Consider the following 23,110-nt stretch of genomic DNA (forward strand, 5'->3'; position numbering starts at 1 on the left):
AGAATTGAGAAAATATAAAATATAAAATATTTTATTGATGTTTTACAATAAACTTTTAACACTTAAAAAAAATTAAAAAACTCTATTATTTTGATGAGATTTTAGAATAAATATTTAGAATTTAACGAAGGTTTTAAAATAAACCTTTGGAAATTAACGAAGGTTAAAAAAATCTTTGTTATTTTATGGAGGTTTTAAAATAAACCTTTGTAAATTAACAAAGGTTAAAAAAACCTTCGTTATTTTGTGGAGGTTTTAAAATAAACCTTTGGAAATTAACGAAGGTTAAAAAAACCTTCGTTATTTTGCGGAGGTTTTAAAATAAACCTTTAGAAATTAATAAAGGTTAAAAAAACCTCTGTTATTTTACTGAGGTTTTAGAATAAACCTTTGGAATTTAGCTAAGGTTAAAAAAAACCCCGTTATTTTGTTGAGGTTTTAGAAAAAACCTCCATTAATTAAATCAATTCCTAAGGTTATATTAACCTCCACTAAATAACCTCCACTAAATAACCTCTATTAAAACCTTTTTTTCTTGTAGTGTGAAAGATATGAACTATTTTTAGTATTTTTGATGTTTTTCGGATTCTTTGAATGTGTTTCCACATAATATTAAAAAAAATTCAATTTCACATACAAATTAAAATATTAGATATTTTTAAAAATCAATGAGAATCATGTAAAACTTTAAAATTTGCTTATTTTTATTTTTAAAATATAAATACAAACAAACTCACTCGCTCATTTATTGTTACATATATACCCCAACATCAAGAAACAAAAGATTTATAGCCTCACATAATCTTAATCAGTTATTATGGATAGATTTCAATGAGAGATCTTATTCCCATAACGGGAGTTATCTTGTAGTTATTAAACCCAGCTGAGGAAATCAACTTAACCCATTCCTTTTTGTTTCTTTCCTTTCCATTGAACAACACCATCATCATCAAATCAAAGAAGAGCTGTGTTTCAAATGATTCATCATCTTTCATTTCTTTGTCCACCACCATGTCTATGATTATCACCTTCCCTTCCTTGCCTTTCCTCGATATCGCTTCCTTGCATTTCTTCAATATCTTCACACACTCCTCATCACTCCAGTCATGTAATATCCACTGTTTTCTCATTCAAAGAAACAATCATCAGAACAATAGTCAAAAGGAATTAAATAGCCCTTCATGTAATACTATTAATCTCAATATATAATTAATCCTCCAAAGAAATCAAATTGAATGTATATAAAACTGTTTACTAGCACAATAATCATATTTTACTACATAGCTATATTTTACCTTCAACAAAATGGCATCAGCTGGAGGAATTGCCTCAAACATGTCTCCTCCAACATATTTAAGGTTCTCACTTCCTTGCAAGCCAGAAACAACATGTGGAAGATCAAATACAGTGCATTCCAACTGAGGAAACGATTTGGAAATGGCCTTTCCCATGGTTCCTGTACCTCCCCCAACATCAACCAATGACTCCAGTCCCATGAACACCCCTTTGCATTTCTCAATCACCACACTAGTGACTAATTGAGCATCACTTGCCATGGCATCATTGAATAATATATTAAATCTGGGATCACTGCCTGCATACTCCCAAAACGGCTTCCCATGTGCCATTTCAAATGTTGTAGGACTGTCATTTTTGAACCAATTAGAAAACTGATTCCATGGATTTGTGAAAGCCGGATCAAGCTTGGCCTGCAAGTAAGGCGTCATACTCATTGCATGGCTCTTAAGCAGAAGTAAAGAGGAATCAGTGAGTGCATACTTGACTTCAAGCTCATTCTCGGTGGGATTGTGTTGAGAGAAGAAGCCAGATTGGACCATGATTCGCATCAAGCGATGGATGAAGTGGGTTTTGGATGAATGAATTGGCAGTGAAGAAATGAGGTTTGAGAGGGACATGGGTTGGCCATGGTTGTGTATGATATCTGGTATGCCTAAGTCAACAATACACTTAAGGGACATGGAGTTTATGAAGCTCAAAATATGATTCCATACGTGTGTTTGGGCTCTCAGTAGTTTTGCAGATTGATCTTCTCCACAGGATTCCATTATTTGCTGCCTTAAACTTCTTGTTCGATTTGGGCTATTGAACCTCTCATTATTTGGCTTTATTTATAAGCAAATACGGAAGCAGTCACATTATAGTGTATGGCTTTCCTTTGAATTTTTATGAAAAAAAGCATAGAGTTATAATGCCCCTTTATTATTGGATTATATATTACTAAGAATGAATTTGAGGCAAATCTTAATAAGAAATAAGAAATTATAAATTTATAAATTTACTGTTTTAATATTTTGGATTGAAAATAAAATCTTAATTATTTATAAAACTCATAGTTAATCTGATATATGTTCTTAGTCCTTTACAAATTATTATAGATATAGGAGTTTATATTTTAATAAAAATTTATAAATTACTTTTTAAATTGGTTTTTAATTATTTATCAAGTTCTTTATATTTTAGAATTGATTACTAAAATTTGACTAAGTAATTAGATAACAGTTAGCTAATTAGATAATAATTAACTAATTAGATACCAATTTAAAAATTAGTTTATAATTTTTAATCAATATAATAAATAATTCTTTTTTTTATATAAAATTAGTTTATATTTAATAATTTTTTACATTCCCTTAAACAATGATAACCATTTCAAAAAAATATATATTTCACTTCAAACGCAATTGCTCTGATACCATATTAAGCCTAACTCAACCCCATAAAACCAGTTCATGAGATTGAAGTTTGCACCCACTTACATACAATGAAAAACTCTAATCTTTAATGGACGTGGGATCTCCAACATACATTCCCTTAAACAATGATAACCATTTCATATATATATATATATATATATCACTTCAAACGCAATTGCTATCACTTGACCAAATATTAGCTTAAAAATTATTGTTTATAATAAAAACAATTTTCCCTTAAGTGAATGATAATTTCTTAGTAGTTTAAAGTGGAGATTTCCCTATTTAAACTTTTATGTGACGATTTCTGGTACACAAAGTAATAAAAAATGTGTTTTCATCTCTTCAATGAATATTTGGCCTAACCAAATTTTATAATGAATAAAATTTAATTTTCTTTAGAAAATGTTGTCATTAAAGTGCTAATAATATTCTATATATGTTATAATAACTTATAAAGAATTTGATGAAGTATTGTTCGCGCATGTTATTTATCTATGTGTATATTATTAATTATAGATTCTTAATTTTTTATTATAGAATTTCAATTACTTAAAGTTTACTAATATAAAAACTTAAAAATGAAATGGAATGAGTAGTTCGATCCTAAAAGAATTTACAAAGAAAAAGAAAATCTATGTAGTTGGAAATATAAATTCAATCTTATGATGATAATTTGTTTGTTGATCGAGTTTGTGGGAGAGGTTACTTATCATTTACAATTAATTGTTATCAAAAGAAAATTACTTACCATTCTGAATTAATTATTTTATTTATTTATTTATTATTATTGTCTCCTAGAACCACTATATATACTGACTTTCTCCGAGCAATGTAACACAACAAAACAACAACATTCACTTGTTTTCTCTCTCCTTTCATATATTCTCTATTTTTTTTTTCTTCGATGTAAGTGTTTAACCCATATAGAAAGAATTTGTTTTGAGGTTATTTATCTATTAGCTTGAGAAGAATTCATTGTACTCCCAGTACCATTACAGTGAAAATTTTGATTCTTACATCGTTGATTTTTTACCTTTATTTAAAAAAGTTCTTCACCAAAAAAAATTTGATATCATTCTTATTTTTCTTATTACTTTAATTTTTCATAATTTTTAATTAAAACTATCACGCTTCCACACGATATCCTCCAAAGTTGAAAGCCATGTAACCTTAACATTTGGTAAAAGTGAACAACATAGTTAAGTTTTTGTTTTCCCATTTATATTCCATACACAAAAAGTAGTTTGACAAATCTTTGTTTTCGTATTAATTATGGTGAGTCCTTTCACATTCCTAACTTTTTCTCATAGCTTCAATCATAAAACTGCAAACCTTCCAATATTTTTCATGGTTTAGGCATGGACCATGCTTTAGGTATGCGTGTGCCCATTTATATTTATGATATATGTACAAATTAATTATATCTTGACAACCAAATTAAATATTTCTCGAACAATTATATTAATATTTTTATTTTCTAATTAAAAATATTATTATGTATAATTATATTATTAAAAATAAATCGTTAAGGTAATATTTAATTTTTTTCATATACATAATGGTTGTTTTCTGTATGGATTGGTGTCGGCAATGGATATAACATCTACAATTTATATTCATAAGTTTTTTTCTTATAAAAATGAATTTCAAAATAATATGTGAAAACTTAAATAAAATATTATTCAAATTCACTGTATATACTCTATAAATATTTGTTTGCAAATAATTTTTTCTAAAACTATATATAGTTAATATGCATTTTTTTCAATTTTTACTCCAATTTTATTTTCTATACTCAAGCCATATAATAAGTTTACTCAAAATATTACACCTAATAAACTCAAATCCTACTACATAATTTAGTATAATCCTACTGCATAATTTAGTATAGTAAATCAAAATATTCATTTATAGAAGTTTTTTTTTAAAATAAAAAATTTCATGTTAGACATCACTATTTAACTTTGACATCTCAGCTATGCTGACACCTCAAGTAACAATAATCACATGAAAAAGGTATTATTAAAAAAAAATACAAAAATACAAAAATCTGTGAGGACTATATCAAAACTCATATGTTAACAAAGACGATACATAGGTAGACTATGCCTATTCATAAATAATTCTAAGAACAGATTAGGTGGTAGCCTATTATACCAATGAAAAGATTTTCTATGAATAAATCCAAAATTAGTCAACTTATCATCACACGCATTTCCTTCACAAAAAATATGAGTAACCTTAAACTTAATTTCCCCACAGTAATTAAGACAAGTATTCTGTAGATTACGAAGCATCTAAGGAACATTTGTTTTAGCAGTAAACGCGACACAAACCAAAGCAAAATCACATTCCAGCCAGACATTAGTAAGCCCCATCTTTTGAGTTTCCTCATATGTATAACCTCATAAAACTCAGCAACCATAGCAGTTTGAACTTCAAGAAACGCAAAAAAAAACTCCAATAAATCTCCATACTCCCACGAAAAATACCTTCACAAGTAGCAAGATCAGGATCCCCCTAGCAATCTCATCGGTGTTAATTTTAACTCAGCCTGGTGAAGGAAACTCCCATCTAACAGTAAGAGGACGTAGAACTTTATCAGTACGAGTGTTAGCTTTAGACGAATTACCCACTAAACAAGTTAAATCTTTAATAACCAAAATAGTCCTAGAAACCTCAATCTTATCCTAAAAACTAGAATAATTCTTCATACGCATAACATCCGAATAAAAAAAGTTATCACAATAAGCTTAATCAATTTAATCAAAGAACTATCATCAATCTTAATAAAAGAAAGAAAATTATCCACAAACTTCACTTAATAAAATAATAAACTACATAAAAGATGTCGTTTACATTATATTATATGAACTAAAGCTTCATGAATTTTTCTTTCTTTCTTAATACCTACTCCTTTCTCTATTTCTTTTGAACATCATCTCCCCTTTATCTCATAAAACTCTTATGTCTATCCACTCTCTTCAACTCCTTTTTTAGAAAGGAAGTTACATTTTTATTATTATTATTCCTCTTAATTGCTATTGATGAGTACTTATATTCATTCAAAAAAATTTAGTTGACATTATAATAATAAAAATATCCACCATCAATTTTATTTTTCGTCTAAAAATATATTTATACTTTCTTAAATTATTTATTTTTAAAATATTTAAATATATATATACTTTATATTTTTAACTAAAAGCAATTCAAAAAAAATAAACAAAAATAATAAACTATATATTTATATAAACTTAATTTAATATTTGAAAATTATGGATCTACGTCTGAAAAACATTATTGTTTTTTAGTAGTTTTAATGATTTTATGATTTTTTTTTAATGTTTGTCCATCGGTTAATTAAAAGATTAGGTAGTTTTCACAAATAAATATATTAAAGAAACATAACATACAAATATATTATCTCTTACTTAACACTACAAGAAAATCATGAAATAGAAACCAATTTTAGAAACAAAAAATAATTAGTTGTTATAGTGACTAAATTAGAGACCATTTTAGAAACTAAACAAAAATGGTTTCTAAATTAGTTTATATTATTGTTAAATAGTTACTAAATTGGTATCTAATTAGCTAAAGTTTTAATTACCAATTATTTAGATTCTAAATTTGGTAACAAAGACTTTGGTAACTAATTAGTTAGCAATTTAGAAATCATTTAACAATAATACAAACTAAAAGTTTGTTTAGTTTCTAAAATGGTCTCTAATATAGTGGTTATAGCAACTAATTATTTTTTATCTCTAAAATTTTATTTTTTTTTCTTGATTTCTGTAGTGGAAGTGAAACACAATGTTTAATCAATGATAACTTGACATTTTATCTACAAAGCACTCATGTTACAAACATCTTATCTCTTGTTTGTTTAAGCAGTCTTGTTTAAGTGATAATTTTTGTTTCTTGACAATTTTTGCAATTCACTCTTAGTAACACCTTTATTACAAAAGTTACTACTCATTCTATTCATACATAATTTTAAAGAAAATATTTGACATCACAATTTTCTTTACTTATCATAATTTTATGAACTTTTTCAACATATGCTTCAAGGATTACATGTACGGGTCACAAAATTCATTACGTTACGTGTCCATTTATATTTGTGATATATATACAAAGAGATTACATTATGACAATAAAACAAATACTTCTCAGTAAATTATGTTAATATTTTATTAGTTACATGTTTTTTTTAATTTAGAATATTAATATATTATTAAAAAGAAATTGTTAAGGTAATATTTTGATTTTTTTTATACAAAATGGTTGCTTTTAGTATTGAAGACCGCAAAGACATGAACTGTTTTTAGTAATTTTGATGTTTTTTGGATTCTTTGGATGTTTTCCATACTGTTCAAACACACAAAAAAAAACAATTGTACAGCCAAATTAAAAGATTAGGTAGTTTTTAAAAAAAAAAAATAAATAAATAAATAAATAAATATATATATATATATATATATATATATATTAAAGAAACATATAAAACATTCAGATTTGCTTATTTTTTATTTAAAATTATAAATACAAACAAACTGACTCATTAATTTATTGTTACATATACCCCAACATTCATGAAACAAAAGATTAATAGCCTCACACAATCTTATTCACTTACTATGGATAGATTTCAATGAGAGATCTTAATCCCACAACGGGAGTTATCTTGTAGTTATTAAAACCAGCTGAGGAAAATAACTTAACCCATTCCTTCTTGTTTCTTTCCTTTCCTGTGAAGAACACCATCATCAACATATCAAAGAAGAGCTGTGTTTCAAATGATTCATCATCTTTCATTTCTTTGTCCACCACCATGTCTATGATTATCACCTTCCCTTCCTTGCCTTTCCTCGATAACGCTTCCTTGCATTTCTTCAATATGTTCACACTATCCTCATCACTCCAGTCATGTAATATCCACTGTTTTCTCATTCAAAGTAATACTCATCAGAACAATAGTCAAAAGGAGATAATTAGCACCTCATGTAATACTATTAATCTCAATATATATAAATAATCCTCCAAAAAAATAAAATTGAGTGGATCTAAAATTGTTTCACTATAGCATGAGCACAATATCATATGCTACTACATAGCTCCTTATTAACTATGATCCGTGACAATATTTTACCTTCAACAAAATGGCATCAGCTGGAGGAATTGCCTCAAACATGTCTCCTCCAACATATTTAAGGTTCTCACTTCCTTGCAAGCCAGAAACAACATGTGGAAGATCAAATACAGTGCATTCCAACTGAGGGAATGATTTGGCAATGGCCTTTCCCATGGTTCCTGTACCTCCCCCAACATCAACCAAAGACTCCAGTCCCATGAACACCCGTTTGCATTTCTCAATCACCACACTAGTGACTAACTGAGCATCACTTGCCATGGCATCATTGAATAAGCTATTAATTCTGGGATCACTGCCAGCATACTCCCAAAACGGCTTCCCTTGTGCCATTTCAAATGTTGTAGGATTGCCATTTTTGAACCAATTAGCAAATTGATTCCATGGAGTTGTTAAAACTGGATCAAGCATGGCCTGCAAGAAAGGTGTAACACTCATTGCATTGCTCTTAAGCAGAAGTAAAGAGGAATCAGTGAGTGCATACTTGACTTCAAGCTCATTCTCGGTGTGATTGTGTTGAGAGAAGAAGCCAGAATGGACCATGATTCGCATCAAGCGATGAATGAAGTGAGTTTTGGATGAGTGAATGGGCAGTGAAGAAATGAGGTTTGAGAGGGACATGGGTTGGCCATGGTTGTGTATGATGTCTGGTATGCCTAAGTCAACAATACACTTAAGGGACATGGAGTTTATGAAGCTCAAAATATGATTCCATACGTGTGTTTGAGCTTTCAGTAGTTTCGCGGATTGATCTTCTTCATGGGATCCCATTATTTGCTGCCTTTAACTACTTGTTGGATTTGGGGTATGGAACCTCACATTATTTAGCTTTATTTATAAGCAACCTTGTATAGGTTTTGGAAGTCTTAAGGTTGGATCCTATTACTGTAGGGTCTGCACTTTTCTTTATCAGCACGTAGTGTGTGCACGTTTTTTTTTTCTTTTATCAGCACGTAGTGTCAACAAGTTCGGCTCACTAGCTTTCAAACCTTTTTGTTATGAAAATTATTCTGTCCAGAGAGTATTTATTCGTCATTTTATTTTTTTAATTCTTAATGTGATTTGGTTTAAGTAAAAGATTGGATACTCTTTTATCTTTTAATTTTATTCTTTAAAAAAAAATACATTAAAAAAGTATGCCATGTTTACTATATTAATATTTTTAATTAAAAATAAATTAAATATAATTAAAATATTATTTTATTGAATTGTTGAGTGAATGTATTTTATTATATATTTGTAAACCTATCATTAGACTTTATATACACGGATAGATAGGTTGATTAGTTTTCAAACTTTTTTTTATACGCCTCAAATGTTTCGTTAATGAATATTGTATTTACTATCTTACAGGTGTGAATTTTATTTTCTTTGAACTTTTATGAAAAAGAAAACATAGGTATAAGGGTTATATATAATTGGAAATTGTTTGTACGGAGAGATTGAGAAAATCTAATTAATTATTTCGCTTTTGGTCGGTTTCCTTCTTTTATTTTTTTTATTTCTTGTTTTATATCTTTGATTTTTAGGAGGATACCTGTAAAAGATCTTATGAATATTTTTTTACTTTTTATTTAAATATTATATTATTATAATGAATTGTTTGAATATTTTAATTTAAATATAATAATATATATTATAAAAAAATATTAAATAATAATTAAATTTAGAGAGAAAAATAATTAATTATTATACTATTTAAATTAGATATAATTTAAATATTAAAAAAATATTTATATTTAAAGTAGTTTTTATTATTAATAAAAGTTTATAAATTAAATTTTAAAAGATTAATAAAAAATAATTTAAAATATAAATAATAAATAGTAAAATTTCCGTTTAAAAATTATTTTATAAATTTTTATTAATAATAAAAATTATTTTAAATATCAATATTTTTGTAATTTATAAAATAATTTTTAATTTAATCAAATAATAATTAATTATTTTATTTTTAAAATTAGTTTTTATTTAATAGTTTTTTTAGTGACAAGAGAAGTGTCGACACTTTTTAATAAATTAATATTTCAATTATATTTATTTTATTTTTTTATTTTAAATATTATTATATTATTATATTATTATAAAGACTGTCAAGTGAAAGATTGTTTTATTGTTGACAGTGGGAAACAATTTTTTTATAAAGCAATGGCCACGCAGAAAATGAACAACTGCATATCTTTTTGTGCTGTGGATTACTTTCTTCTGTAATTGACAAAACTTTTTATGAGTGTAGGATATATAATAATATTCCTTACGTTGATTACAGCTTTTTCTTCTGAACTTCCCACTCGTGGAAGATTATTAAAGTGATACTAAAAGCAAATTTGTTCCTTTTACTAATATAATTGTTCATAAGATTTTATATAAGATTTGATGGATTTTTATTCATAAAAAGTAGAGTGGATAATCAATAGAACAGGACAAATAGCTATGATTTGATGGTTAATATGCCAAAAGCAATAATTTCAAACTTGTTACTTATTCACTAATCACTAAATGATTTTTAGGTTCATTTTCAATTTTGGCTACTAAATACCATGGAAATGTATATTATCTCTATGGAGTCGCATTTCATTTTCAGTTTTGGCTTCAAAATACCATGGAAATGTACATTATCTTTATGGAGTCGCAATCATGTTTTGAATGGAGGACAGAGATTATATGTGAACTAAATATTATGATATTTTATAATATATAAATAAATGTAAATTTAAATGAGTTTTATAAAGTTGAGTTAAATTTAAAGTTTACTTTTTTTTAATATAGTATCAGAGTCATCTAACTTAATGAGTGTTTATTGGACTTATCAGTCCACCCGCTATCGGGCGTTACAAACCATCAATAATATATAAGTGTTGGAAATCGAACATCGACTAAAAATTATAACATTTCATAGTATATAAATCAATACAAAATTTATTTATAAGTTGATTTTATAAGATTAAGTTAAGCTTAAGGTTTTCTTAATAATAGACTTTCAATACACTTCATGCAACACTTGAGACATAAGACATAAGTAAAACATTTTCAAAGACAGAACTTTAAAAAATTTCAAAACAGAACTTTAAAAAATTTCTTTTTCCAATTGCATCTAGACAGATATATAAATTAAATTTTTGTATGAGGAGTAGAAATTTTAATCAACAAGATATTTTCTATTATTTAGGAAGTGATTTTTTAAGTATATTTGTGACTAAGATTCTTGTAAAAGAGTAAAAAAAAATTTAGTGGTTTTGGTAGATCATTAATAAATTAATATCATTGATGGGTGTGAATGTATAGTGAATTCAAATTATATTCTAATTCATAGTCTGTTTAATTTTAAATGAGAATATTTTAGTGGATAGATAATTATGATGAACTGTTTAGAATGAAAGGTTTTCAAAATACTTAACGGATTACTAGAAAATAATTTTCAATATAATTTTCGCAACCACTTGGGAACTATTTTTAAAATGTGAAAACGAAAAAGAAAAATGTTTACTTCAAATTTTTCAAATTTGTTTGAGAAAAAATTATCAAAGGGTTAACCTAAAAGTCAAATTTATATTCATAGGTCCATATCAAAGATGACTTTAAAGAAGAATAGTTATTTAATATCTTGAAAAAATATGTTAGATTTACGTTAAAAATTCAACAAAAATAGTCTTCAAAACTTTTGGGAATTGATTGAGAGATAACTACTCTTAAGAAGTTGGAAATGGAGAAGCAATACTTTTCTAGTATGACAAAATGGTTCAACTAGAGGTGGCAATGCGGGCTGACTCGTCCCGTATAGGTTCGTCTCGCTCTTGACCCGCAAAAAGCGGATCGGGTTGGTCCGTCCCGCATAAGGGTTGACCCGCATAAGAAATATTTATTAAATAAAATAAAATAAAAAATTTGAATTTTTTTTATTTAGATGCATTAGGTATATAGTTTCATAATATTATTTTCATGAAACATGTGTAGTAAAATGTTATTAAAAATTTTGGGATGTAAAATATAAGGCTACATGAAGAAAATATAGGGGTGTGAAAAAAAAAATTATACATTTTAAAGTTATGGGGGTTATGCGGGTCAATCCACCCCACCACGCACTTGATCCGCGTAGGCTGCGGGTTATGCGGGACGAGTCTAAACAGGCCAGCAAGTTGAAATAAGCAACCCGCCTCACGTATTTTTAGTAGGCCGAAGACCGACCCGCACGACCTGCCTCACTTTCTCACCTCTAGATCTAATGCTATGAGGTTCTATTAGAGATTTTATATTAATATATATGGTTATACATATTATAATTCACAAGACAATATATAGTATTATAAATCTCACTTTAAAGAATTAATTTTGTGAAATTAAATTAAAGATAAGATTTATTTTTATGAGTGATGTTTCAAATAATAATAAAATATTTTATTGTGCATGTGTTAATGTCCATGTGTTAATTATTTAAATGAAGTAAGAATAAGATCATGTTTTTTTGTTTTGTATCATGAATTCTTAAATATTACAAAGTAAACATGGTGATGGTGAATTTAAAAGATATGGTAAGTGCATAGGTGTCTGAGAAAAGTAGAAGAAGTGGATTTAGAGATAAAAGGTTGACTAAAGGAAATGAATAGTAATTTTACACCATTGGATCAAATTTTGGGGCCTTTGATTATAGACCTCTTTAATTTTTTGTTATTCTCACAACCAATCAAATCATAATTAGGTTGTGTTTAAAAATAAATGTTTTTAGCTTTATTCCGTATGCACCGATTTATTTTATATAACTGGGTAGTGTACACTACCTTTAATATTAAAAAGTCATTTAAGTATTTATATGATCACTCACGTCTTATATATAGTGCTTATTATTTTATGGTAAAATAATTAAAAAAAAATACACAATAATCTTATATATACCTTTAATCTTATATTTTGTATATTATTATGGTAAAAAAATTAAAAAAAAATACACAATAATCTACAATATTGTATGATTTGTAAGAGTATTAAGCATAGACGTTTATAGTCTTGTACTTTAATCCGTCCAAATCATAAAAAATCTAAAGTTTTTTAAAAATGTTAAAACTTTCAATATCAACACACAAACAAACAATTTTTACACACAGAACTACGTAATCCTGATTTTTTTATTATTAATAAAAATATGTAAGAGTAAGGTTAATTCTTCTCAGATCCAAATAAAAAAGTTATGATTTTTTTATTATTAATAAAAATATGTAAGAGTAACAGACCCAAATAAAAAATTCAGGAATATTTTTTCTGTTATTTTGTTTATGCATTTTTTGTGTCATTTTTAATAGAAAAATAGACATCTTAAATACCACATTTGTTTTGCACATTTAATTAAAAATGCTCTCATTCAGTTGTCCAGTTTCATGCGTATCATTGTCATGCGCATCATCTTCCACCTTTTTCTCAAACTTTCTCCTCCACCTTCTCTTCCACTATTCATCACTTTTTTTTATCACTTTTCATGATGATGAGTTTAGAGATTAATGATAAAGATAATATATTTTCTATTCATTTATTTACTAACTCAACGATTCATTTCTTTACTAACTGAACAATAGCTAAAAGCCACTAGAGGATGAAGGATAATAGAAAAGCAAGGTAAGAATATGAAGGAGAAGAAAGTGAAGAACAAAGTTAATTGTGAAAGAGTAACGGTGTCCCAATTTGTTATGCTCTAATTAAATCTATTCAAAATATTTTTGTGAAACCCACAACTACAAATAAAATAATATTAATTTTGTAATGTGGAGAGTTGTAGGATAAATTCCCTATCTAGTCCCATTTATACTAGCACCCTTTTGTTTTTATTTCCCTATCTAGCATCCTTTTATGTTTTATTTCCCTATCTAGCACCATTTCAAAAATAAATAAATAAATGATAAAATATATTTTTTTATAATTTAAATTTTGAATGCATTAAAAAATAAGTATTTTGAATGTTTAAAATAGTTAGAAATATAATTAATGAATAAAGAAAAGAGTTTTTACAAAATAAAAATAAAAAAAAGTAATAAATTAAAAATGTTTAGTTTAAATTATTTTTTTAAGAATGAAGAAAAATAAGAAATTAAATCTTACAACAACATAAAAGTTGAATCTATAGACATAAATTAGTATTTATTTTTATTATTATTGATGATGTAATTATGTTAATTTCAAGGAAAAAATACAGGACATAATTATAAAAAAAAACAAAGTCAATTAGTATTAATTAATAGTGGACACACAAATAATATTGAAGTGTCTACCCTAAATGCAAAATCCTAAAAAAAAAAACTAATGCAAATGCTACACTTAATGCTTAAAAATGAGAAGAAAAAAATGCAAAAATAAATAAGTATAGAAAATAAAAACAGCAATAATAAAATAAAAACAAAATAAATAAATAAATAAACAATGACAGAAAAAATAATAACTAAAAACATATAAGATATAAAATAAAGGAAAAATAAAATAAGATAAATATACAAGATTTAGAAAAATATAAAAATCCAAACAAGATAAAGATAAGAGATATAAGACGATACTAAATAAGTAGATATTGATCATAAAAAGAAAAATAAATGAAAGATGATAATTCATTTAATATTTTCTTCAATTGTACATTAAATAGTTTGTGCGAAATGAAACATAATTAATGACGAGAAATGCACAATCCAATAATGTTGGGACATGTTCTTTTTGTGTTTGACAATATGAACATTTTTTTGTTCGATCATGTTGTTCTCTTGTGTCCATATCAGTTCTTATTCGACTTGACTTATGTATTCCCTTTAAGGTTATTTTCATATCGAGACTTGGGCATAGTATTTGACCAGTATATGCAGGCCAATATTCTTCATTTATGAGTTCCATCAAATAGTCTTTCATAACATGAAAAATCTGTTGCAATGTTGTTGTTTTTATTTTCTATATTTATTTATTTTTACATTTTTCTTCTTCTCATTTTTAAGCATTAAGTGTAGCAATTACATTAGTTTTTCTTTTTAGGATTTTGCATTTAGGGTAGATAGACACTTCGATATTATTTGTGCGTTCAATATTAATTAATACTAATTGACTTTGATTTTTTTATAATGATGTCTTGTATTGTTTACTTTAAATTAACATGATTACATCATTAATAATAATAAAAACAAATACTAATCTATGTTTATAGATTCAACTTTTATGATGTTGTAGAGTTTAATTTTTTATTTTCTTCATTCTTAAAAAAAAATTAACTAAACATTTTTAATTTATTACTTTTTTATTTTTATTTTGTAAAAACTCATTTCTTTATTCATTAATTATATTTTTAACTATTTTAAACATTAAAAATACTTATTTTTAATGTATTCAAAATTAAAATTATCAAAAAATATTTAATTTATTATTTATTTTTGAAATGGTGCTAGATAGGGAAATAAAAAATAAAAGGATGTTAGATAGGGAAATAAAAACAAAAGGATGCTAAATAGGAAAATAAAAACAAAAGGATGTTAGAAAAATAAAAATTAAATGGTGTTAGATAGGGAATTGAACCAGAGTTGTATAATGAAGCGACTCAACTGCTATTTGTTGAATCATTATTTTATATTATAAAATTATATGTCGAATTCTAAGTCAAAATTAGTATAAAGTTGACTATGTGGAAGAAGTCTATTATTCTTACATTTTCAAGTATATTATTTTATATTTCATAAAATTGCAAATGATAATATGACAAGATAAGCTTCAAATATTTTTGAAAGTTGTCTAAACAAATAAAGAAATTAAATATAAATTAATTTAAAGATAAACAAAATATTTAATTATTTTTATGAATTAGCTTAAAAAATATTTTAAAAATTAAGGAGTTAATATTCTTCAAATCATAGTTTATTGTTATGAAATAAGTTTTTAAACTAATCCTTAAATCAATGTCCAAATTTTGAGACTAAACTTTTAGTTACTTTTGAATTTTTATTTTAGTTTTTAATTACTTTTCCAACCAATATTTTAAATTTAAAGGTCATTAAATCAATATTTATAAACAGTTTATTTTACAGTGAATATCTATAAGTGTGAGAACTATGAAATGTCTGGTATTAAATTTATAAACAATACTTTTCACGAGTATATGCTAAGATGAGAATATGGAGAAGACATTTCTGGTAGCATTCTCCATCTCCGTTTGCCTAAAACTATAAACAATTTCTAAATAACTTAAATACAATTTAAACATATAAATAATTATTGTACAACTAATTTTTAACAGTAATTACCTTTAAGCTACCTCCTAAACACACTTCAAATTTTATAATGCATTTTCCAAAAATATTAAATTCATCCATTTCTATGAAACATAATTTATCCAAAAATGCCAAATTTTCAAGTTTCTTCAATAATTGTCTTTTATTCTCAAATAATTACAATATATAACATAATAAAAATATTAACAAAAACACATGCACCTTTACTCAAGTATACTTATATTTTTATTACATTAAAAAATAAACTTCAATATTAAAAATGATATTAAAAAATACTAAATATTATATATATATATATTTGTAAGAATCAGATTAAAAAATATAAATAACGTTATTTTTAAGTAAAAAAATTATTTAGTTATTTAGAGTATACAAAAGTTGTTCAATTACTTATTTTATTAAATAAATAAATTATTTTTATTAGTATTTAGCATACATATCACCGAATTGGTGTTAGTGCCCTAGTAATAACATCTCTATTTGTAAAAGTGATGAATAAAATTATAAATTTAAAATCTTTTCATTAGGAAGTATGATAATATAAAATAAAATATAAAATCTTAAATCATAAAATAATTTTTTTTATCTTAGAAATATATATTTTTATTAATGATTAAATAAACTTTAATTACAATGTGAATTTATATAAAAAAAAACGATTTATATTAAAAAGTAAAAAAGAATGAAATTTAAACAAATTAAATTATAATATAATAAAACTCTAAAGAATTAAATTAAAACTTCATAAGATAACCTTGTTTAGACAACACTCATATTTCAAAAAATTTAGAATCTGATTCAGTTTACCTTTCTACTGCTAAGAACAGTGTCAAAACTAAACTGCACAGTATAATCTTATAAACACCACTTGCAGACAAAAATAAACATATAAACATGTATTTGTTATTGTTCGGAATTCTACACCAATCCCTAAATTGAGAAATTTGACATCGCCCCAATTCTCGCAATCTTCGCAGTTGGATTCCGTGATTTTGTCAGTAGCTTGAGTTTGATCCACCTCTGTCATCTCAAGACTCTCTCCTCTTCCGTGTATGTAAGTATGCATTCCCAATTTTTTGTCCCCTTTTGCTGGATATTGGTGTGGTGACAGAAATTTCAATTTCAGCTCAATTTTGTTTTACTTATAATTTATTTTTTATCAGCAAAGAATGAAATTAAATTAAGAGGGATACAAAAGTTGTATCCCAACCCTTTACAACTCCAAACCTTGTTTTAGAAAACACCCAAAACAGGAAGAGAGTAACCCTACTGCATAAATTAAAGTACTGCATAAGTAAAAATCTACACCAGCTCCCATACTAATTCTATTATACTGCTGCACTGATACCAAGACCCTAACCAGCATTTTACCCACCAGAATAGCTTTCAGCAGCATCTTCAGAAACTTCAAATTGATCTTTAACTTCACCCTATACCACCCAAATAACACCACCAAAAGTTTATGCTTTAAACTTCCTTTCCAGCTGGCTTAAACACCTGCCACGCCGCGCCCATCCCATCTATTTTGATATGCTACAGATGTTGCATCATGATATAGCTATATTATGCTATCTCCCATTCAGTAACCTCCACCAAGAACTACACGACCTTATGTTTTCCAACAAAATCCAGCATCTCCTTTCTACCTTCCACTTCCTATTTAGATGTACTACACTCTAGTGGTCCTGCTCCCTGATCTTCAAGACTCTCTTCAACATACCACCACATCTATACAAGATATTTTTGGCATCTAGCATGGTCTGCACCATAAAACCCTTCTCTGTGCCTCGACAAACCTACACATTAATGACAATTCCAAAGCTCATTCCTTCCTACTTACCATATACCATCCTGCATCAAAAGGATTAACACTCCACCAGCTCCATAATCCACCTTTCCAAACTTCTTCCAGTGCATGTTATGCCAGATCATTGTATAACCCCCAAACAGAGCTTATCTAGTGCCAGTAATCATCCATTGGTCTATACGACCGAGACATGCTGAATGGTCCTATTGGGGGTTTACAACATCCATCATTATCAGCATTTTACCTTTCCACTCACAACCAGATTGCCTCCGCCTAGCCTCACTTACTTATAACTCCTGATACAAGTAATTGGGTCCAGGACCCACTCTGCAAATGAATAACTAAAGTTATGTGCTTTGTGTTTCATCCAAAGCCACGTTTTGAGCTGGACTTTTGAGAAGATTTCTTCCACATCTGCAACCCCTTGGTTAAACACAATTGAGTTTCTATGCTCCCATATACACCACACAACAGCTGCCCAAATTCCTTTCCAGACCAGATTTTGTTTGCTACTACATTGAGTTAGTTGGAAACTCTCGAAGTGACTTATAAGCTCTTTATGTTGTACATATAGTATTCCGACCCATTTGAAGCATAGGGACCACACGCACCAAGCATATCTGCACTCTATGAAAAGGTGTTGACACGATTCTTCCTTAACCTGGCACAAGGCGCATCCAGTTGTATTGAGCATGACCCCTCTCCTACTCAAACATTCTCTTGTCGGTATTCTTCCCAACAACACCCTCCAAGCTGTTACCATCACATTCGGGAATGCCTTAATCTTCCAAAGATACTTGAATACGTCAATTTGGGGTCCTCTATCATGCTTAGTTAGGCATTCATAAGCAGAACTCACCGAGAAACAACCTGAGTCATGACCTCTCCACCTCTGTGTATCCTTTTCATCCCTAGATACAATTGCCCTAGCTAACTGCATGCCAAGTTCCATTTCCATCGGGGTTTCCCACTCAAATCTACCCCGCCTCCACTTTAAATTCCACCGCCACTCCATTCCCTCCCACAGACCAACCTCTTCCACCCTTTGACCCTGGTTTAAGGATATAGAGAACAATCTAGGATATACATTTTTAAGGGGCTGATTTCCAATCCACACATCCTCCCAGAATTTCACTTTATCACCCTTTCCTAGAACCCACCCAACTTCTTTTTGGAACCATCCTTCACCTCCTCCCTCTTTACACACCTTGACTAGATCTCTCCACCACCAGGACTGCCTTTTTACTAATATTTGGGTGCTATCAGGTTCCGTGCCATACTTTGATTCCAAGCATTCTTTCCACCTCCGTGCTATCAGGTTTTACTTATAATTTATAATTGTCATATATTATTGGGCAGGTCCAATTTTGATTTTTGTGTTCATTGTTAACATTCAAAAATTCTGAAAAATACTTCTAAGCTTGTGTCTAAACTACCTCTTAAACATAATTGTGCTGCTGCTGGTTACATGTCTTTCTTTAGTAAACTGAGTTTGATTTGAAGTAACAAATGTCTTCCATTCCATATTAATGTACCAAGAGGCTTGCTTGCAGCTTGGAAGAGATTGTCAATTTTACTCTGACAATTTTTAATGTCTCAATATTGTGTTGTTTTGTCATCTGCAGGATGCTGATAGTGAGATTGTGGTTCAGTTAAAGGCAGGAACGATCCCACCACTGAGGTGATTTTGGATTAACTTCTGTGCTAAGTGCAGTTAATTATAGTATTCTGTATGTCTCTTTTATGCATCTTCTCCAAGTTTGCTGAATTCCCCTTTATCAATTAGTTGATCATAGATCATGAATATTGAATATAATGTGCTACTCCCTGTGTTAGAGTGTGAAGTATGGTTTGGTGACTTTGTTAGATGCTAGATTCAATGTTAAAGGTAATCATTTCTTGGTGTTTTGTATTGAATGTAAGATGTTTGACATCATCGACATGGCTGTACAACAGATCATGCATAACAAGGGATAGGTTGGGTGTACGTCTTCACATCCAAAAAAAACGTTCACATGAATGATTTGGCTTATTCAGTGAACTGGTTTGATAAATTTCAAAGTTCAAAAAATTGGAAACATGATTTATAACCATATATTTCTTGCTCATTATCCTTCAATATCAAAGGATATGGATTTCTAAAAGAAAGCTAATATTAATTTTGTGTGTTCTGATTCTAGTCTTTATTGATTGGCTCTTTGTTTTCCATTCTCTCTCTTTAACTAGACCGATAATGAGTGTATTGTTTGTATATATTCATACCATCTGTTTTGATTTTAATAGAAAAAACAAAAGAGATATTCCTTCTCTTATCCTTTGTTTTTCTTTTTTCTCTTTTGTTTATTTATGTTCTTTTTTATAATATGGTATCAGAGTCATTTAGAGTTTATCATAACGAGAATTTGTTGACTTATCAAGTCACCCGCTATCGTTATCGGATCATCCATAAATATATAGTCTTACGCATGAGTTGAAAGATCTTGGTGTGAGGGTGTGTTGGTGATCCTACATAGACTAGAAATAAGAACATCTCATAATATATAAATGATTATAAATCTCATAATATATAAATGATTATAAACCGACTTTATAAGGTTGAGTTAAACTTAAATTTTTTTTCTATGAAGGATTGCAACCAAGTCTTATAATCATTGTGGAAAAAATAAAACAGCCACTTCAATTGTTGACTTCAACACTATCCATTCTCCACAACTCTTGTCATTTTTTCTTTATTCCTTGTGATACTTGTAAATAAAAGATGGATATCCTACAACGCCTTTCCTTTCCTTTATTTTATTTATTTTTAAATAAATTTTTGCAGTTAGTGGTGGGTTGCTGATAGAGAATAGCACATAACCAAGGAAAGATGGAATTGGGAACCTCAGAGTCATCATATCCAGGGTCAGGGAATTGGGAGATCCCAATTGATCTGTTCGGTTCCAAAAAGCATGCTGGAGTCTCTCGTGGTATTCTAGCATTTGCAGATGAATCTGGTAACATAGTCTTCAGGGTGAACCGCCACCCACCCAATCCTAACTCATCGCCCCTTCCCAAGGACAAGAAACTCTTGCTCGATGCCTCAGGCAATACCCTCTTCTCCATCTACCGCTATCATGTCTGTTTCCCTTATCTTAATTTCTCTTTCTTAATAAACTAAATAAAATTTTCCTTTCTTAAACAAATATGTTTTTTCTTTTTCTTTTGATAGAATGGGTCTTGGAAGTGCTATAAGGGAGACAGTGATGGGAACAGGGAGCTGGTGTTTAGAGTGCAGAGGACCCTCAAAACATTTACTAGAGTTGAGTTAGAAGTACTTTTCGAGAGTGGAAGATCCAATGGTGAAGGTTGTGATTTGAAAGTGAAGGGTTCCCCTTTCCAGAGATCATGCTGCATCTATAAAGATGCTGACTTGGTGGCACAGGTACTAAATTCATGCTATATTTAAGTGATTCAAGAGTCTATTTATTATATGGATAAAATTGATTTTGATATAATTAATTTGGAACTACTAAAGGTAATTGAGATCTTTGGTCCTATAATGGCATGCTGTCAAACAAGCACTTAGACTTCTTTAATTCCCATTTAAAATTTATGTCATAAATTATTTGTTACTCATAGACTCATAGTTACCACCCGCCCATGTATAATTGAAATTATGTTTCCTGAACCCAAGAAACTCTGCATTCAGATTTCAAACAATAAGTATTTTATTATTATACAATGGTGGCAATGGTGTTTGAATCTATGACCCTCATGCAAACTATCCAAAGTCCTTGATCCTAGTAGGTAGATTCCAAATAATATAACATTGGACACATTATGCCTCAGAAGATTGAATATATGGAAGTGATGCAGCAGAATTATTCTGTGTATGAATTAATAACACTACAGGCATGATTTGATATGATGAGTCTGATGATAATTTAAAGCTGAGACTTGTATATTATGACAGAGGAGCCTGGTTTACAAGTTTACGGTGATGAAAGTTCATTACAATCCAAGGTATCAAAATAATTGATTCTGATTTACTTGTTCATTATACATTTGTGCAGAGTAGCCTGATGTACAAGCTCCACCAAATATATGTCGGCAGGGGAAAATTTCGCCTAACAATCTTTCCGGGGACTATTGATCGTGCTCTAATTGTGGCTTTGTTTGTGATATTTTTAAGTGGAAGAAAGTAGTACATTAACAGTAACATCCACATGAAACTGCAAGGAGAAAAAAAAGGTTTTGGTTAATGTCTTTTATGATCTTTCTGTCTCACTCATTCACAGATTTGTTTTGCTCATATAACATCATTTCATTGCCTAATAGGGGGAAGAAATGAGATATTCTTCCTTATAAGAAGCAATGTTTTATTTTCAACTGGTGCTAGATCCTAGCCCCAGAAACATTTACTTTGTTATTGAACTGGGCAACTCATGAAACATTTGTCATTTGTCCTTATTAGATAATATTCTCACCATTCTTTTGGCACATAGCCAGTATGTATTCAACGACTCCTGAAAGGCCCCTTGATGTATTCAAATATAGACACAGATTTGGAGGAACAAGCTGTTAGTTATTCATTTGATTTGTTATAAATATAAGGGCCATTCATTTAAAATATAAAGATGGCTTTAGACATAAATTACGAATAAATAACACAAGTAATGTGATCTAGCAAGTTTCTCATTAGGTATTAGTATTTTGAAATTTAAAAGTACAAATGGAAATATTAAGAGATATAAATAACCTCATTATCTAATGGTGGAATTATATATTTTAAGAAAGAAAAAATTAAAACAAATAATGGGCCAACTGAGATATGCTTGTTGTTATTGATGACACTTCAAAATATTTAAAAGAAAAACAACTTTTAAAATTGAAGGATTTTTTTTAAATAAATCGTTTAAATTAATATATATCCACTTCAATTATATTTATTATTTTGACATAATAGCTTAAAGCTAAATTTGGATTGATAAAAATTAAATAAGAATTAGACTAAATTTTTTAAACAATAATAAATAAAAAATAAACATAATTCTTGAAAATTGGGATATTTGTTTTTCTTATAGGGAATTGAATTTATCTTGAGAGTTTAATAAAATAATTCGCGCTCTCGGTTCAGATTCTCTTTTTAAAAAATAAATATTTGTAAAAAGAATATGATAAAAAATATGAAAGACATCAAAAGAATATTTGT

The 23,110-nt window shown here is 28.2% G+C and overlaps 3 protein-coding genes across 5 annotated transcripts; 1 reads left to right on the forward strand and 2 right to left on the reverse strand.

Annotated features, from left to right (window-relative positions):
* Window positions 1-755: 755 nt before the first annotated feature.
* On the reverse strand, window positions 756-2,083 carry LOC137824404 (probable O-methyltransferase 3). Its single transcript, XM_068630040.1, has 2 exons — window positions 1,296-2,083; window positions 756-1,118 (listed from the first exon to the last, which is right to left on the reverse strand). Exons 1-2 carry the CDS (start codon window positions 2,064-2,066, stop codon window positions 816-818), a joined length of 1,074 nt encoding a protein of 357 aa, XP_068486141.1. The 5' UTR covers window positions 2,067-2,083; the 3' UTR covers window positions 756-815.
* A 5,141-nt stretch (window positions 2,084-7,224) lies between these two features.
* On the reverse strand, window positions 7,225-8,788 carry LOC137824443 (probable O-methyltransferase 3). The gene is made up of 2 exons (XM_068630091.1): window positions 7,873-8,788; window positions 7,225-7,661 (listed from the first exon to the last, which is right to left on the reverse strand). The coding sequence occupies exons 1-2, from the start codon at window positions 8,641-8,643 to the stop codon at window positions 7,359-7,361; spliced, it is 1,074 nt and encodes a 357-aa protein (XP_068486192.1). The 5' UTR covers window positions 8,644-8,788; the 3' UTR covers window positions 7,225-7,358.
* Window positions 8,789-16,893: 8,105 nt separating this feature from the next.
* On the forward strand, window positions 16,894-22,490 carry LOC137826207 (protein LURP-one-related 7). 3 transcript variants are annotated; one of them, XM_068632092.1, is made up of 5 exons: window positions 16,894-17,166; window positions 19,545-19,600; window positions 20,741-21,034; window positions 21,128-21,340; window positions 21,972-22,490. In XM_068632092.1, exons 3-5 carry the CDS (start codon window positions 20,786-20,788, stop codon window positions 22,101-22,103), a joined length of 594 nt encoding a protein of 197 aa, XP_068488193.1. In that variant the 5' UTR covers window positions 16,894-17,166; window positions 19,545-19,600; window positions 20,741-20,785; the 3' UTR covers window positions 22,104-22,490. The 3 variants fall into 3 exon arrangements, with proteins under 3 accessions (XP_068488193.1, XP_068488195.1, XP_068488194.1); XM_068632094.1 differs by having other exon boundaries at window positions 17,017-17,162; XM_068632093.1 differs by lacking the exon at window positions 16,894-17,166 and adding an exon at window positions 19,097-19,237.
* The last annotated feature ends 620 nt before the right edge of the window (window positions 22,491-23,110 follow it).

The sequence above is a fragment of the Phaseolus vulgaris genome, chromosome 8, assembly GCF_000499845.2.
Source record: "Phaseolus vulgaris cultivar G19833 chromosome 8, P. vulgaris v2.0, whole genome shotgun sequence".
Taxonomy (NCBI): Eukaryota; Viridiplantae; Streptophyta; class Magnoliopsida; order Fabales; family Fabaceae; genus Phaseolus; species Phaseolus vulgaris.

Excerpts from the sequence above, each read along its gene's own strand:
- LOC137824404 (XM_068630040.1), bottom strand. The coding sequence starts at position 2,066 with ATGGAATCCTGTGGAGAAGATCAATCTGCAAAACTACTGAGAGCCCAA. Across the intron at positions 1,119-1,295 it reads CTGATGCCATTTTGTTGAAG|TGGATATTACATGACTGGAG; the intron begins GTAAAATATAGC and ends ATGAGAAAACAG.
- LOC137824443 (XM_068630091.1), bottom strand. The coding sequence starts at position 8,643 with ATGGGATCCCATGAAGAAGATCAATCCGCGAAACTACTGAAAGCTCAA. Across the intron at positions 7,662-7,872 it reads CTGATGCCATTTTGTTGAAG|TGGATATTACATGACTGGAG; the intron begins GTAAAATATTGT and ends ATGAGAAAACAG.
- LOC137826207 (XM_068632092.1), top strand. The coding sequence starts at position 20,786 with ATGGAATTGGGAACCTCAGAGTCATCATATCCAGGGTCAGGGAATTGG. Across the intron at positions 21,035-21,127 it reads TCTCCATCTACCGCTATCAT|AATGGGTCTTGGAAGTGCTA; the intron begins GTCTGTTTCCCT and ends TTCTTTTGATAG. Across the intron at positions 21,341-21,971 it reads ATGCTGACTTGGTGGCACAG|AGTAGCCTGATGTACAAGCT; the intron begins GTACTAAATTCA and ends ACATTTGTGCAG.